General features: G+C 41.2%; 1 protein-coding gene across 3 annotated transcripts in view; it reads left to right on the top strand.

The window, feature by feature from the left end:
* The first annotated feature begins 215 nt into the window (after positions 1-215).
* Positions 216-17,882, top strand: part of EBF1 (EBF transcription factor 1) — a 377,140-nt gene continuing 359,473 nt past the window's right edge. For 2 of the 3 annotated variants that reach the window (XM_036281999.1, XM_036282001.1), the window contains exons 1-5: positions 483-643; positions 2,807-2,963; positions 3,522-3,585; positions 4,245-4,300; positions 14,873-14,946. In XM_036281999.1, coding sequence (XP_036137892.1) covers positions 510-643; positions 2,807-2,963; positions 3,522-3,585; positions 4,245-4,300; positions 14,873-14,946 — 485 coding nt within the window. In that variant the 5' untranslated portion in view covers positions 483-509. Of the gene's footprint in view, positions 644-2,806; positions 2,964-3,521; positions 3,586-4,244; positions 4,301-14,872; positions 14,947-17,882 lie in introns of all 3 variants that reach the window. The other variant, XM_036282000.1, reaches the window with a different exon arrangement.

Genomic DNA, 17,882 nt, shown 5'->3' on the forward strand with positions numbered 1-17,882 from the left:
AGGGCTTTTTTTTTTCTTCCTGCTTCTTCAAGTGAAGGGTACCTCTGCAAAAGGAAACTCCAGCCCCTCCTGCCCTCCACCGGCCTGTGATCATTACCAAAAAAAAAAAAAAAAAAAAAAAAAAAGAATAAAAAAAAAAAAGCAGAAAAAAAAAAAAAGAGCAGAAAAAAAAAGCACCCAAACCAAAAATTAACCAACCAAACAACCCCCAACAGCCAAGCATACATCTCATTTTTTTTTTATTTTGGTCTTTTCGTTGGATTTTCCCTTCTTTTTTTTTCTGCCCCCCCCTTTTTTTCGGGTTATCGCTCAATTTTGAGCGACGGTTTACATTTTTTAAAAATTTGCTTTCTAGCCCGCCTTGATCTTCTAGCGCGAGTTCATCGTCTCAAAAAAAAAAAAAAAAAAAATCTCTGGCTGGCGTTTTTCTTTCCCTTTTTTTTTTTTTTTTTTTTTTTTTTTAATATTTTCAAGGGGGAGGAGATTTTCCACAAGAAAAGGTTGTTTTCATGTTTGGGATTCAGGAAAGCATCCAACGGAGTGGAAGCAGCATGAAGGAAGAGCCGCTGGGCAGCGGCATGAACGCGGTGCGGACGTGGATGCAGGGCGCCGGGGTGCTGGACGCCAACACGGCGGCGCAGAGGTGGGTACCGCTCGGGGACCGCGGCCGGGAAGGCGAGCCGCGAGCAGAGGAGCCGGGAGGCAGTGGCGGCGGCGGCCGCCGCGGGGCCTGGCCGCATTCGTGCGTCCGCCGCTCCGCTATGCTCGCCGCCGGGGCTCCGCGCTCCCTAGTCGTGCTGCCTTAGTCGCCTGAGGCCGGAGGGCAGGGAGCTCCCTGCGAGGAGCCCACGCTTTGCCGGCACTTTCCCTGCCTGGTCTGTGACTGTTTTCATTTTGTTTTAAGCCATAAGAGGAGAGAGGCGTCTCACCAGCATGATGTTGGATATCTGTGTTTTTATGACTGCCTTTTCTTTTCTGGCCGGCTCTTTCTTTTCTCCTTCCTTCCTTCCTTCCTTCCTCCCTTCCTCTTTCTTTCTTTCTTTCTTTCTTTCTTTCTTTCTTTCTTTCTTTCTTTCTTTCTTTCTTTCTTTCTTTCTTCCTTTCCTTTCTTTCTTTTCTTTTCTTTCTCTCTTTTCCTTTCTTCTTTTCCTTTCTCCTTCCTTCGTTCTTCCTTTCCTTCCTCCTTCCTTTTTTCTTCCTTCATTTTAAAACTTTTCTTTTCCTTCATTCCTACTCCCTTTTCTTTCCTTTTCTTCCTTCCTTTCTCCCGTCTTTCTTCCTCCTTCTTTACTTCCTTTCCTTTTCTCTTTTCCCTTCCCTCTTCCTTCCTCCCTTTCTTTATTCTTTCCTTCTTCTTCTTTGTTCACTCCTCCCTCCTTTTTCTCCATCCCTTACCTCCCCACCCCCTTTTTCTCCTCTTCATTTTGCCCCACAATCTTCTCTTATCTCTCCTCTCAGTTCCTCTCGGTCCATCCCAGAGAACAGCAACTCCCAACTTTAATTCTGACATATCCCAAAAAGTCTTCTCCACCCTCCGTCTCCATGGCCCCTTCTAGCCCCTCTTCCACTCTTGGCTTCTGGGATGCTGGACTGTGTTGCCTGGAGGCACTGCCCTTGGAGATTGACGGGGGAAACTTTCTTAGGCACCCTCAGCACTCTTTCTGGGACTTCTGGTCCCAAGTGAGAAATGGTCTTTCCCCTCCACCCCCAGGCCATCAGCTGGGCTTCAGGGAATGGGATATCTGGCGGCCCCAGGCCTTATCGGACTCAGAGAGGGCGGAAGGGGAAGAAGGAAGATGACTAATTACATCATCCTTATTTTCTCTGGGCTGCGGACAAGTGTCGCTAACACTGTTTCCATCCCCACTGTGTATAAAGATGGGGGTGGTAGGTAGTGAGAGTGAGTTGGGTTACCGGGCTTGAAGTGAAAGTGTGTGTGTGTTGTGTGAGTGTGTGTGTGACACGTGTGTGTGAGCGCGCGCGCTTGTGTTGGGCAGGTCGAGCTGTCAGTGGCCGCCGCCCCGCGACCCTGGCGCCCCAGCCTCTAGCCCCCCGGTGGGCGCGCTCAGCTGGCAGCTCTAGTCCATGGGATTTCTAGATTGAGTGTGAGGATTTCTGCGAAACAGCGAAAGTTTGTCAGGACAAGTCTTTAAAAAAAAAAACAAACACCCCCAGTTCCCTTTCCCACAGTGACCACCCCTGACAGCTCTGAGTTCCACCCTTAGATCCCTTTTCTCCACATGCTTTATGGAGGGCGGGGGGCATGTGGCTTCCCAAGGCCAGGCACCCTCGGCTGGCAGGGCGCATGAGGTTTTCTGGAGGATGGTTGCAGCAGCGAGAAGCTGAGCATGTTCCCCATCCCTTCTCACCAGCCCATGGAACTGAGACGGGAGACTAGAGGGGGTGGCGGGAACCCATTCCCATGCCCTCTCCCTCTAAGTTGTCAACGGACGGCTCTATTCCGTGAACGCGGGTTCACCTCCTCCACGGCCACGTTCCTTTCTCCCCACGCAGCGCGCGTCAGGTCGGAGTAAATTCTTAACAACAATTTACCTCCTGCGCAAAACCCAAACAAAACTTTCACAGCGCTTCTAGGAGTTCGGGGGGCGCGCCCTGTGCTCCGCGTGGAGGACAGGACACGCGAGAACACGCAAATCCCGCCGTCGGGTGGGCCCGGGGCGCCTGAGACGGCGTGGAGGGCGCCCACTAGGCGTTTGGGGGTCAGAGGAGGCGCGTGTGTACGGGTGACAAGGGGTCGCGGGTCGGTGTCCCGTTTAGCCGTCTAACTCTGCGTCTTTGGCCGCAGCGGGGTGGGTCTGGCCCGGGCTCACTTTGAGAAGCAGCCGCCTTCCAATCTGAGGAAATCCAACTTCTTCCACTTCGTCCTGGCCCTCTACGACAGACAGGGCCAGCCCGTGGAGATCGAGAGGACAGCCTTTGTGGGGTTCGTGGAGAAGGAAAAAGTAAGTGGGCACAGCGCCGCTGCCCCTCGCCCCCGGCAGGGTAGCAGGCCCAGGCGCTTCGGGAGGCGCGCTCCTCCGCCAGTGCAAAGCATCCATAACACTCCTGCTCGGGGTCTCCCAAGCCACTTCCCGTCCTGGGCGAACCCCGGCTCCTTGTCCGTGAGGTTCTGCTCCACAAAAGTTTGCGCGGAGCCCCCAGAGCTGGAGAGAGGCGAGCCCGGCTTCACACTCCAGAGTCAAGGGCGCCCGGGATGAACCCGCCCTTGCCCGCGGGACCACGCGTGGCTCCTGCCTCTGCTGGCCCAGGCCCGAGCTCCAGGGGATGGGGATCGCCTGTGAGCGCCCCACGGAATTGTCTGGAAGGGAAGAGGGAACAGTAAGGGTCGGGATGGGGGGCGGCAGAGGGATCACAAGTTGGCCGCAGTTTCTGCTGTTCCCGGGCCTGTCCGGCTCCCCGGCCAGGGGCCCGGATGGGAAAGTTGCCTCGAAATCGGTCCACGAGCTCACGCCGACCTCTCTCCTGCGTCTCTTGTGTCTTTGCGTCCTGATGCAACCCAGGAAGCCAACAGCGAAAAGACCAATAACGGGATTCACTACCGGCTGCAGCTCCTCTACAGCAATGGTGAGGCCCCGGTCAGTCCGCGCCGGCACCCTGGGGCTCAGGGAGAGGGCAGGGGGCGCGGGTAGCTCCAGGTGGACGAGAGCGCCAGCAGAACTCAGTCGTTGTCCACCATCCTTGGGGTAGACCGGCCTCACTTGAGTTTCGCCCGATGAGGTTTCACCTGGGGAGCCCTTGAGTGGCCCGTGGACGGCCGTGTAGGGCCTGTGCTTACCTGGGACCAGGTGTGGCTCCTCCGCCCTCATTGGGCCGCTTTTTTTCTTCCTCTCCTTTCTAAGGCCGGTTTCCTCCGCTCAGCCCAGACTCCAGGCCCAAAGTCTCTTGGGTTCAGGGGGCTAGAGCGAACTGGTCCTTGATGGCTCGGGGAGAGCGTGCACAGACAGGGGCTCCCGCCTTGGGAAAGGAGAGTAGCCAGGTGGGGCTTCAGCCCCATTCCCCGCTGCGGTGCTGGGGGGCTGGTTTGCAAGAGCGCTAAGGCTAGGCCAGAGGCCCGTTTTTGGACACTGGGGAAGCCCATGGGGTCCTGGCTGTGCTTTTCCGGGACAGTTGGAATTCCCTGAGCCTTGGAACCCTATACTTTGTTTGTTTGTTTGTTTGTTTTCGTGCAGATCTTCTCTCACTTAATTCTCCTTGTTCCCCTATTCCCTCCCCCACTCTCCCAGGGATAAGGACTGAACAGGATTTCTACGTGCGCCTCATTGACTCCATGACAAAACAAGTAAGTTTCTTAATTTCGCGCCGCAGGGGTACTCTAGGGCCGCAAAATTTAGGGGAGTCAAAAAGGTGGCTACTCCATAGCGAGAGGGTTGAGATTCGAACTCTCAACGCCAGGGCTGACTGCCGACAGGGCTGTCAGCTCAGCCTTCCAAGTGCCCATCCGTACGTGCACTTGTGCCCGCCGCATGGGAAAGATGGCTCGACGGCTCCTTCTCAGGGAAACTCAGACCTTGTGCATCATGACAACCGGGTGCTGAGTGGGGAGAATACGGGCTCAACTTTCCTTAACATGGCCAGGAGCCTAAGGGGGCACCAAAGGTGCCCGGACACTGGTGTAGAGTGGGCCAAACGTGTGAAACCCAAACCACCTTGGCCTTCCAAGGTGGAGGGAGTGGGTGGAGGCAAAGGCAGTTTCTCCAGGAATGCTGAGATGGGCTGAGAGCAGATGATCCACTTCACAGATTTTTAAAAAGGAGGTGGTAGTGGTGGTGGTGGTGGTGTGTTGGAAGAGGGAGCGACAATTGTTAGAGGATAGTTTGCAAAAATCCTCCTGCTTTTGCCTCAGAGTTTGGCAAGAAGCCAGGCAGCATGAGTGAGCTTGTGTTCTTAAAGGTACATAAGAGCATTTTCTTAAACTCCCCAACAGGCGTTGAGTCAAGCAGTATACATTAAGGTTGAGTTATGGTTTAAAAGATATAATTATGAACCCAGTCAGAAAAGAGGCCTGATGTTTTAATGAAGCACAGGAGCTCTTTTTCCCCTTTCTTTTCTTTTAAATTTTAAGAAAAAGTTTAGTTTCAGAATTAAGTAGCTGGTTAGGTAGTTGGAGAACTTAGTCACAGAAAAAGAGAAGACAGGTTTATTGGGTGGGGGAAAGAAATCAGAACAGAGAAAAGTTATCTGTTGTGTACCAACTATCAATTTAATAAGAGGGTTAAAACTTATTTGCTTGATTGTAATTAAAAAAATATTCCCTTTAAAATAAGGGAGGTGATATTCTTTCATTGATACTGGTTTGGAAGGTTCAAATAAGGTATACATACATATTTAAAATTTGTTTTTAGATAAGCCATGGCTTAAATACGTTGTACAAAATGCATATCATTAAGCTGTTGGAAGTTTTAAAATCTGTCAGCAAGAATAATTTTAATAACAGCTAATTTTGATTATTACTCTCATAATTTCATTTTGAACCAAGTAAAAAACATGAGGGTATGAAAAATAGTTTTGAAATAAGAAGTATATTCTGAAATCTATTTCAAATATTTGCCAAAAAATTGGACTTTCTGGAAGATCTATTTATTTCTTAGTTGATTGTTCAGAGTAAATCTACATTTATACATTTAATGTTGATCATTTAAAAAAAACTGGTTTTGATTATTATATAGGATAACTCCTGTTCAATTGGACACATTGTATTTTGTTAAAAATTTTCTTGCCAAGCAGAAACACAAAAGCCTGATTTCAGAAACAGTTTAAAAAATGATATCAAAACAAAAATGTCTTAAGTGATGCTCTGTTTTAAAAAATTGTCTTTGATACCCTGGATATCCTTTTCTGCTGTGCTCATCACAAGAAAGAAAAGATGGAAGAGGGTGGGGAAAAGTATGAACTCTAATACATATTCCATATGTATTTATTAGAATTTACTTCTTAAAAGATAAAAAAATCCCCACAAACCAGTATAAAAGATCTGTCTGCTTGTGTAACATTGACCACTTCAATAGTAAGTTATAGGCAGCACTGTGAAAGCAACAGTTGTATGGAGCACAAAATTAGGATATGTTTGAAGTGATTAACTTCTCTCAAAACTATTTTAGACCCCTTACCCCAAAAATGCTACCAAAACTGGATTTTCTCTCTATGAAATGAACTGACTTTGCACACTTTCATATGGTGGGAGAATAACCTTTTATATTTTTATAAAGCTCTTTTAAGATTTTTATAAAGCAATACATCAAATATCATTTTACTAACAAGGTCATAGAGCTTAAGAAAAACTACAGTTTAAGGCATCCTTTGACCTCTTGGTATCATAAATTCTACCAGTTGTGTGTGAGTGCGTTGGGGGAGGCACTGGAACAAGGTACTGTTTATTTTTAACAATAACAGGTATGAGAAAGTCATTTGCCATAATATGCTATCTCACTGGAAGTCAAAATTATAAATGTATACAATTCTATATTTTGGTGGGGAGTGACCTGAAAAAAGGTTTAAATAATTCTCTGAATTTAGTCTACAAATATAAAAAAAAAGATATTTTTCGAGTCATACCTGTTTGCTTTCATAATAATTGCCTAATGCCTCTGTGTAGCTTTCACTTTGAAAGGCAATCCCTGCCCATTCTCTGGTTGCATGTTTGTGGATTATGTGCTGTAAGAGTTTGAGAAGTAGGTTAGCTTCTTGTGTACACAATTAATACAAGTCTTTAAAAAGCAGATCAGTTTGAAGAAGCGTAACTTTCCTTAGCTGTGACATAATTATATTTTTGCCTTGATGAGTAAAACAGTGGATTTTCATTTAGCTTGAATTATTCTATGATAATTTAACTAGCAAGTCTGATGAAAATTTAAAAAATTTTTGGTCTCAGTTAAATATTCAGTAACCCCTTCAATCAGAAGTTAGGCTTGATATAAGCCGATTGATTAAATGGTTATATCTTTACCACCACCCCTGCCACTTCCAGAAATATTCTTCTAGAGAGACTCAGGCTTTTGATACTTAGAATACAGACCAGAATAGTTTCAGTGATGTGATGAGTTCGAATAACATAAATTTCAGAGTGAATACATAGCCTCTGTTCAAGTCTTCCCTTAGCTGCTTGTTTACTGTAACATTTTTCAAATCAGAGATCCAGCAATTCTATATTTTGGTGGGGAGTGACCTGAAAAAAGGTTTAAATAATTCTCTGAACAACGTTGTGTGTGATGTCATACCGTTGACTCACTAGATGGGGTTAAAACTCAAAGGGAATCTTTGGCAAGCAAAATCCAAACTAGCTGTGTTCTCCATATTTTCATAGAATGTTCCTGATTTTGGGTGGAGTTAGAATCATTGAGATCAAAAAGAAATGTACTGAACCAAGATATATTAGTATGACACAGTATTTCACACCTTTTCAGAGTGTCTCATCACACTATTTTGGGTAATGACTCTTAATTTTGGACTCTACCAGAAAGATGAAGCTTCATTAGAAGTGAATGTGTAAGGATCTGAGCCCCCTTATCCCTCTGCCTCTGTTATGAAACACACAGGATATAATGATATTTTAAAAATTCATCCACCAACTAGAAAATAAGAGGCTTGCTTTTGGGAAGGGTTGTTCAAAACCAAGTTTAGCTGGACTAAAAATAGGTTGTTTTTGTGTCATTGCTGTTTTTGGTATTCCATTAGTGAGCATGCAAAAAGGCCTGTAGGATCCAGAAGTGTATGGCTGTTGCATCCAGAAACAGTATCTACTGCAGAAGCTCAAATGAACCTAGTGGGGGAGGTCTGAGGTTTCATGTGCCTCATTTCAGATTTTCATGTAGTATTTGAAATACGATTACGTTCTGTGATTGCTTCAGTGAGTTATTTATCTTGCAATAGTTGAAAAAGCCTTTAACGTATCTTCCCTCCAAACACCTTGCTTTTTTTTTAAAAAAGAGACATTTTTATAATTCAAAGAGTACCAAATTTTATAAAGTTATCAAAAACAAAACACTCTCTGCTCCCCCAAACAAAAGCTTTTTTTTTTGGAAGGGGGAAAATAATAGCCACATAATCCTTGAATGTATGGGTTTAAAGGCAGGTGATGTGATGAGGCCACTCTAAAAGGTCCCAGCACAGTGGGAGGTCCAAGGTACAATAATCAGAAATACTGTCATATTTCTCTTTCCAACTAATCTTTATATATTTGTTTTGATGTTCCCGGTACTTTAAGTTATTGATGCAAGTGCATTTTTCCCTATTGATTGTTTCATTATATCCTGCCACAGCTACGTAGATTTGATTAACAACCCTTTCAGTTCATGGTTCTTTATTGGTAGATAAACACATTTTTAGTATATCAATAAGTTCCAAAGGAATTCACTAGGCCAGCAGAGAGGTTCTTTCATGTATTTGGGGGAAACAAACAAACTAGCACAGAGCAAGATTTTATTTAGGAGCCATATTTCAGCAGCTTTCTCTCTCCTTTGGTTACATGTCAAAAATGCAGGTGATTTAAATTTCCTTGCACATAGAGGAATGAAGAAGTTTGGAATTTTTATGCATGATCAGGACCCGTGTTTGGGAAAATGTAAACTCATCACAGTGGAAAATGTGTTGTTTGGAGTCTGGGGGTGAAAACAAAGCTGATGGTTTTGGAGAGATTGCCGGAGCCAGATGGCCTAGTACTTCCCCAGTCTGGCGGTCCAACTGCTCCCTCCTGGATAATATACAGCCATTTGTTCGGGGATATTTACGCTAGAGCTGTTTCCATGTGAATGTTTGAACAGCATTAAAAACGAACATATTAGTAGGGATGCATTTATTGAACTTGTGTGACTACACCAATAGACAGTTCTTATGCCTTTACTTATATTGCTGAGAGGCAGGAAGGAGGGTTTGGATGTTGGTGAATTGTTTATATAGTTGTTGAACAAGAATAATTTTGTCTTAGTGGGTAATTAGAATATGTAAGCACTTGGAATCAAACTAATGGAAATAATAGGAGCACCTCCCTCGAAGCTCTGTTGTGAGAATTATAGGAACTCATACGTGTAAAGTGCTTAGAATAGTGACGGGCACACATTAAGTGCTTAATAAATTAGCTGCTTTTATTATATTGTTATTATTATTGTCCCATTGGGTTGACAAAGCCAGTTGAATCTCCTAATGTAGATGTAAGTGTAGTTATCATATGAGTTAAATATCTTTTATAAGATGGGGTTGTTAGAATGATTCAGTTTTTATCTTAGTGTTTGAATAATATAAGGGATTTTATTTCTTTGAGACATAAAAGATGCATTCTAAAGCTAACGGCCTTTGGTACACATTCTCTCTTTATTCAGGCTGTGATGTAACTAAACAGCATACTGAACATGATATCATTCTTTTGCAACTTTGCTAATTCAGTCCTGAAAACGGCCTGCTTAGCTGCTGAGCTGAAATTCATCTTTGTAATTTGTTCACCAGTAGCCAAGCTGCTAATTGAAGCAAAATACTTTTTTATTTTATCCCACTATTAATGTTGGATTGCTGTTTGACACAATTGTTTATGAAATGTCAGATTTGCAGTGTTTTCTTTGGCACACATTAATTTCTAACTGGGGCTCCTTCACCTTCTGGAAATTTCTAGGATCACATTAGCTAGCACTTTTTTTTTTTAAATGTCAAGCAGTAGAACTTGGTGGTCAAATGTAATGATTCATATCACAGTCTGTTGATATTGTAGGTGTTCGTATTATTATTTTTTTATTAGTTTCAATTCTTGGTAATTTACTACCAAAGCCTTGTTGACAGTTTGTATTTAGAGGACGTTTCACTTCTAGTTGAAGGAGGTACTTTGTACATTCATGAACTGATTTTTTTTTTTTTAATCAACTGATTCTTTAAGATAAAATGTTAGGTTTGGCATTTTATTTTGTATCTGGAAAAAAAGAGTAACATTTTCAAGGTTACTCTTTTGATTTAAATGGAAATTAGGAATTTTTATTAGTTATAGATAACCTACCTTTCTCTCTCTCTCTCCCCCTCTCTCTCAACGAATGGTGACAAATCTCCTATTGTTTGGTTGTAAACCAAAAGGACTAATGAAAACGTTTTGTTTCTAAAATCCTTTGGATTTTGACAAACCAGAGTCAAAATACTCTCCTCACTCTCTTTCTTCTGGCAAGGAACACAAAGAGTTAAAACTATTAGAAAAGTAAACAAAGAAAGCCATGCTTAATTCTCTGTATTTCCTTTGGCATCCTATTGAAGTGTGATCCTGGTGTATGTTCACCGTGTATTTTTCATTTTACTGTGTGGTCTTTATCCACAGTAAGTTTCAATTAACTTTTAAAACCCAGTGATATTTCAGAAAAGCAGGAATGAATCACACTTTACAAGATGTCTTCTAAAACAGTGGCAACCAAGGCAGATTTTCACTATTGATTGATTTATTTCTTTTCAAAGATGTTATAGGTTAATTTATAATTGGGCATTTGAAATTGATGGCATTTTATCCTTTCATGGTAAACCTTCTGCATAAGGATTTTTGTGAATTATAAAACATTATTCTGGGAAAAAAAAACCTCTCAATTTGAAAGTATTAAAAATAATTGCATATTTTCTTTCTGCTTAATAGAGGAGGACATTAAAAAAAAGGGAGGCTAGTATATCAGAAAAATAAATCTGCTCCAAATATGTCAAGTTTTGACAACTTGTTTGTCAATTTTGCCAGGTTTTTAAAGTTGAGATGAAGTTAATTCTGTTTATTCTTTTACTTTTCTTCCATTTCTGCCACCTTAAGGCACTTATTTGTCATTGGCAGGATTAATGTAAACATTGTTTTCTACTTGATATTGTATTTTTTTTGTTTGTTTGTTTCTTAGCTTAAAACTTCAACTTGCTTGTCCATCAGTTCACTTATTTAAATAATATATTTTCCATGCCTTCTCTTCCCCTCTTCGCCCATCTCTGTAACAGGCCTCCTCCCATCCTCACTCCCGATAAACACATTGATTTATTTAAACCACTGTTGTCTTTGTTGCTCTCACAGCAGACTACCTTTCTCACAGGAGCAGACACATGATTTACTGTGCAGGATGAAAATAAGCCTTCTTCTTGGTGTTCCATTGTTTGGGCCCTAAACCAGCTGTCTATTAAAATGGTTTCACTTAAAATAGTCAATGCTGTTTACATGCTTCTGTGATCTCCCAGCTGATCCAGCCTCAATGGGCTTTCCTCACACCCCACAGAGGCACATATTTAAATTAGGAAGAAAAGCACAAACTTCTTCCTAAGTTGGTGTTAAAGGATCCCTTTTCTTTTAAGCTTAAAGTCCTGATTTGCTGAACTAGGAACCAATTTTGGTGTATGTACTAACTATAGATGGTAGAGAGCTAATGTGTGGCTATCATTTGCATGTATAAGCTGGAGGGTGATCTTGGTGGCATTTTTAAAAGTCTGTTTTATTGTTGACGCTCTGCCTTAGAGATATTTACCAAAATGAGTTTATCATGTTTCCCTGTGTTGGATCTCATTAGACTGTTGATTTCTTGGCCCATACCTTTTCATAAGAGAGAGAAACACACACACACACACACACACACACACACACACACAGAAAGAGAGAGAGAGAGAGTGTGTGTGTGTGTGTGTGTGTGTGTGTGTGTATTTTAACAAGCCTTTTTTAATAACAAAAACTGCCTTAGGTGAGTTTGGAGGTGAATCTGTCTTTGACTGAGTTCCACTCCACAGCTAACCCTGTTACACGGAGGTTCCAGTTTACTCTATTTTCGCTCTACTCCCAGGACAGTGAGAACACTCCCTGTTTCACTTGCTTTTATTTCAGAAGTCACAGAAGCAGCAAGCGCTTTTTTCTCTGTGTTTAGGTGCTGAAAAATATTGTTCTGTTGAGGCCCCAAGGAAAGAGACAGCAGAAACTTCATGCTTCATTTCTCCCCAGAGTTCCTAACGACGTCTGAGCAAATCCAAACTCATGCTTCTATTTTTCTATGCTTGATTTGGAGAAAGATTCTCCATTTTGACTCTGTTGCCAGAGGCCAAGTGGCAATTTGGCATTTGGTAGAGAGATGTATTACGGAGACCCCGGAACTTTAGCAAATGATGTTCTGTCCCCACAGCGGAGAGCATGGCCTTCCTGGGAGTTCATGGATTATTGACCGTTTGGGGTGTCATGTGCATTTTTGCAGCATATCTTTAATTGAATATCATCATGGGCCCACTGATGTTAATGGGACTGGCAGCCTCAGTAAAAATCATATATGTCATCTAGAAATAATCAAAATAAGAAGGTCTGATGGAACTGATACTCCCTCTTCCCTAAAAGAACCAAAAACAATTTTTTTTTTTTTTTTTTGCTTGAGGGGAAAACCCCACCAATACCTGTGAATTTATTTACCAAGTTATTTGTATTGGTTTAGCATGACAAAAAAATAAATAAATAAAGTTGAAACAGAGGTTATCAGGGTTATTAAGAGAACATACTAAACTTAGTGATAATAGGATTTCACAGAAATGAGCGATCAGAATTTTTTAGCCCTGGGCATGAGATCGTATCAGTTATTTACAGTGGTTCTTTGGTTCTCCAGCAGTGATTGCAGTAAATAAAGCAGGCAGCTATAATTTTTCGGGTTTCACAATGTTTTTGATTCACTTAATGTATTTTTCTCGAGTACAGCAACCTCTCAGGTGTTTGAAAAGTTCCTTGACAAATACAGGAAAGAATCATCAATGCATGCCATAACTAGAGGATGCAAATTTGAGGGATGATGGCACATCAGCATCATCTAGATTGTCTTCCCAGAACAGTTGTGAGTTACATAAGGTGTGGAAGTCTGACTGATGATCTCCGGTGGACGACAGGCACCACCTCAACCAAATGGTCAGAGTTTATTGCAAGTAGTGGAAGTGGCTGACAGTGAGATTCGATACACTGAGAACTCAGCACCACGTCTGTGGCATTCTGGCCCTGAGTTGTATAATCTTAGTCTGAGGAAACATTAGACAAACGCTGAGGATGTTCCACAAAAGAACTGGCCTGTATTCTTCAACAATTTTAATATCATGAAATGCAAAGGCTCTGGAATATTCCACATTGGAGACATAACAACTGAATGTAATGATTGGTATTGGATTTTTTTTTTTTTTTTTTTTTGCTATTAGGACATTATTAGGTAATTGGTGAATCTGAATAAGGTCTGTAGATTAGATTATTGTCTTGTATCAATGTTATCTTTCTGATTCAGATCATTGTACCCTGGTTATATAAGAGAATTCCTTGTTTTAAGGAAATACATGCTGAAGTATTTAGGGTGTGTCTGCAGTTTACTGAATGGTTCAGGGAAGAATAGAGAGAAAAGAATAGAGCAAATTTAGTAAAATGTAAACATTTGAGGAGTCTGGGTAAAGAGTATCTTGACTTCTTATATATTCTTGCAACTTTTCTGTAAGGCTAAAATTATGTCAAAGTGAAACCTTATAAAGGGATAGGCTAAACACAAAAACATCATTTTGATGGGCCAATGGTAGAGAAATGTTTTCTTCTTTTGGGGGGGGGGGGTGGTATGTGTCCCTAGAGGAAACCAAACCCTGGACTCTCTGGTCCACAGGCCGAAGCTCCAACCACTGAGCCAAACTGGCCAGGGCGAGAAATGCTTTCTTTTTATGCAGGTGCTTTTGTCATTTTAAAATGTGTTGCTATTTTTGTTTTGTAATGGAGTTAGATATTTTAACCAGAGCATGCTCAAGGGTCTCCACATACAATGTCTTAAGCTTTCCTCATCATTTATAGGCTTTAAAAGTCCCAGGTTCATAAACAAAGCACATTAGAGCCAACTAACTACAAGTTAGTTACTGGAGCATCTGCATGTGCTAAATAAGTATACTCCCTGGTTAATTTAAGTAGTTTTATCACCAAGCAATTGAAGGTTATGTGAATGTGTGAAAGTAATTTTATTAACAATGTGAAGCTGTGTTATATTAGTAGTCTGCAGTGATACAGTGTTAAGTTAGTTAAAATATACCACAATGCCGAGCACTGCTCTACCAATAGCTGTGAGTTTTTCTTTGGCTCAGATATTAACATGTAGCTCTTCCAGGAAGCCGAGTTCTCAGGGAAATTTCCTAGTGATCTTAAGCAAAATGTTTGTACACACATTACCGAAAACAGACAGAAACATCTTGGCTGGTGAGGTGGTTTGGGACTCCAGATTTTGAGAGTCAGATGTAATTCTTCTTAGTTTAGGGAGATGGCTCTGTGGCTTAAGCCCACACATATGCTGGTGAACATTACTGTTTGGGTGGGTGTACACCCTGGAGAGCACATGTTTTCAGCCTGCTGGTGGAAAGAAGGGTTTCCCCTGATTGATGAATCATCTCTGAGGAGACAGTGAGTGATTGGACTCATTGATCTTACCTCCACTTGTTTTCTGCTCACTTCTAGAACACGATATGTTGGGGCTGGAAGCAGTACAGTGAGGTGGCAAATACATACAAATCCATGTACTTTTCTATATTTTCAATCAATAGATTCTCAGTCTGCTACACCTGCTGGGTTTTCCCCTTATCATGGATTAGATTAATTTTATTCTGAAATGAGAGGAGAATTGTTGTTGCCTTGATGACAGACACCCACCCCACACATCGATGCTAAGATGTGTGCCATGAAAGATGGTTTGACAGGCCAAAGTGCAGCATTGCCCCTTCTACTCTACTTGGGTTGATCTTGAACAAAATATCTTGAAATAATCAGCCCAGGGAGGCTGTAGGCTCCTGAAAGCTAGTTGGCCCGCAGCAGTAGTGAAGTGTTCAAGAACTCAACTGTGATAGTTTGCTCTCTGCTACTTGGTTCCATTCTCAGCTCAAATCCTGCCTTTGTTTACAGGCCATAGTGTATGAAGGCCAAGACAAGAACCCAGAAATGTGCCGAGTTTTGCTCACACATGAGATCATGTGCAGGTAAGAGATACTTTGTTTTCTTCCTTTAATTAGCAAAGAGAAGATGATTTGTATCTCAAATCTAGGTGAACTCAGGTTGATTTGGGAGGGGGGGTTACACATTTATCTTGCTTCTATTGGACGATCTAAAAAGAACCAATAGATGTATTTGCTACTAAATTGTCGGGCATCAGAGTGGTTCTCAATTATTTATTAGAGTCCATCCTGTAAGACATATGTTTCCATTTTGATATCACACTGTTAATGGGCACAAAGCAGTACCCTCCCCTTCTTCCTTTCAATTGAAAAAATACAATATAACCCTTTTAGTGCTAATATATGCACTCAACCGCATTGCTAGTAAAATGAGTAAGAGTTCTATTGATGTCAGCAGAAGCCTCTGTTTGATAAGACTTAAGGTATAGTTCCCCTTTTTAATTCTCCCACTTAAAAATAGGACGTCTCTACGAAGACAGCATTCCTTCTTAAACTGAGTGTGGATTTTCTTTCATTTTCCCACTTGACTCTGATCTCTTCCTCTTAGTTACCCCATATATAACTAGGACAACATAGCTAATATTTCTGAGGGGTAGTGAGCTTTTGGAAGGATAGCAAAGATGAGTCCCGGAAAGCTATAAAAGTTTATATCATCCACAATGAGTGTCTTTATTTTTGCCTAATAGCTGACTGAAGCTACATTTGAAAACAGGCACTCAGACCACATTCAGTTCCACAATCTCAGCCAGTCCTCTACACGTGTGAGAGCAGACCAGAGAAGGATCACCTTTTAATTTGCAGTTTGGATTTTTATTCTTCATAAAATAACACTGGTACTTTGCTCCCAGAATATTCTGAGTAATTGGATAAAGCATGAAGATGCCACTATGCATCAGAAAAAGGCTACTAATTGCTTTGTTAGCCATTCAGGCTTGGCTCAAGCATGCTTGGCTCCTGACTATTACTGACCAATCCTGTTAGGGCTTCAGCCTGGGTGGGCTTTATTTGCTCCTCATGGACTTGTGGGGAAATCAGTCTTAAAACTCTACAGCTGGAAATGAATTAGAACAGGTTTAATGTGTTTCCTTACTGAAATCTCAAATATTAACTTGTTTAATCTAAAAATTTCCCTTTTTCTTTTTTTAAAAATATACTTCTAATACATTATTCTAAAATGTACAGGAGTTTCACAAGTTTTCGCTTCAGTGATTTTAAGACTTGTTAATTATTCCAAAAACAGGTTGCTTTTTTTTAAAATTCTAACTTTAAAGCAGTAGCAAAAGCCAAAAATATGGTTGTAGATTTTTTTAGATGATACTATTAGGCAAAAATTAGCATTATATTGTATACAATAATAGTACGATTAAAGCTGAGTTGCACTCTTCAGAATTAAATGAGTAAAATCATTTTTAAAAGCACTTAAAAATGACCTCCTTTGTATTACTATTTTTCAGATCGTATTTTATCTTCCCACAATTAGCATGTCATTAGAATGAATTTTCAATGTTCTCTTACATGTGATTCTAGCAAAATAGGAGACAGACAGGAAGATGGATCTCAACCAATAGGCCAACTAATATCTATATATTATAGATTTGCATCTCAGATCTGCACATGTTTGGACTCTGCTAGAAATAATTCTGTTTTTGAAATACTTAAAGATATATTATGCCTTTCACACACAAGCCTACCCTCTATTAATGCAGTTTATATTTTTCTTGTTCTTAAAATTCATTGGTCCAAAGTATTTTATTATGCTGGTTGCTGTGCTTTACTGCTGATGCTCTTTCTATTTTTCAGAAACATAAAAATAGCAAAAATAAAATTCTTAAGCTACTGAAGGCAAATGATGATGTTTGCACTGCATGGCTGAGAGGGGAAAGCCACATTCAAAATGTCATCCTGTTAATGTTACAGATTATGGTTTTCCTGGCTGCCTATAGATGTGTAAGGGGTACTGTTTGTTTACCAGGCTGCCATGACCCTATTACACAAACCTGTCATCTATTGTGTGGCTAACAGTCTTTTAAATTGCAAATCTGATGCTCTTTAGGGGGCTTTAGGAAAAAAAAATCTCACTTTCCACACCATCCTATTTCTCTTGATTTCTTGCCTGTTGTAAGTGGAAGTTGGGATGTGCTGAATTTGCACCAGGGGTGCAAATGCAGGCTCAATTATAAGCATAAAATTAGAGTCTGTTCACCATTAATCAGCCTGGCTAATTGCTATGCACCACCATTAGCCATATGGTATGAAAGACAGCTTGCTCTCCCCAAGATGAAATTTCTTCATTGCAGACATGAAATAGTGAGGGCCCTGGATTTTAAAATAGCATGTTTTAGATATTTAATTTCTAAACAACTTTCCGCTGTGCTTTCTATCAAGGCTAACGGCACAATAAAACTTTGCATTTATGTCACAAAAGCTATATATTTATAGTAACGTTGGAGCAATAGTAAAGGAGACACAGAATTTACATCAGCAGGAAAAGGCTTGGGATGATTCTGTTTTGTTGCAGGAAAAGGAAAAAAAAAAAAAAAAAAACAGAAAGAAAGAAAGGAAGAAAGAAAGAGAAAAGAAAAGAAGTTGTGTCTTAGGTAGTTGCAGATTTCAGACATCTATTTCATTCTGTTGTGAGGACAACCCTGTGGCGTGAGCTGACTAAAGGACTTGCCACCATTGGATTATAGTTATTGCCACTCTTTGAGACAAAACCCCTTTGACTTGGTGGCATAGAGCTCTTTCTGTGGAATTCTGGGAGAGTTCCTACATTTTTGGTAAATTGGAATCTATCATTACATTTTGCTAATACCTGGTGGTTAAGGTCTTAAAATAATATGGCCCCATGAAGGATTTTTTTTTTTAAGCTGGAGTCCATAAGGAATTTGATTATAAATCTTGTGTTTGAATGTAATTGAAATTAGAAACGATGCTTGATAGGTGAACCCAGTTCCCAGCCT

The sequence above is a fragment of the Molossus molossus genome, unplaced genomic scaffold, assembly GCF_014108415.1.
Source record: "Molossus molossus isolate mMolMol1 unplaced genomic scaffold, mMolMol1.p scaffold_m16_p_4, whole genome shotgun sequence".
Taxonomy (NCBI): Eukaryota; Metazoa; Chordata; class Mammalia; order Chiroptera; family Molossidae; genus Molossus; species Molossus molossus.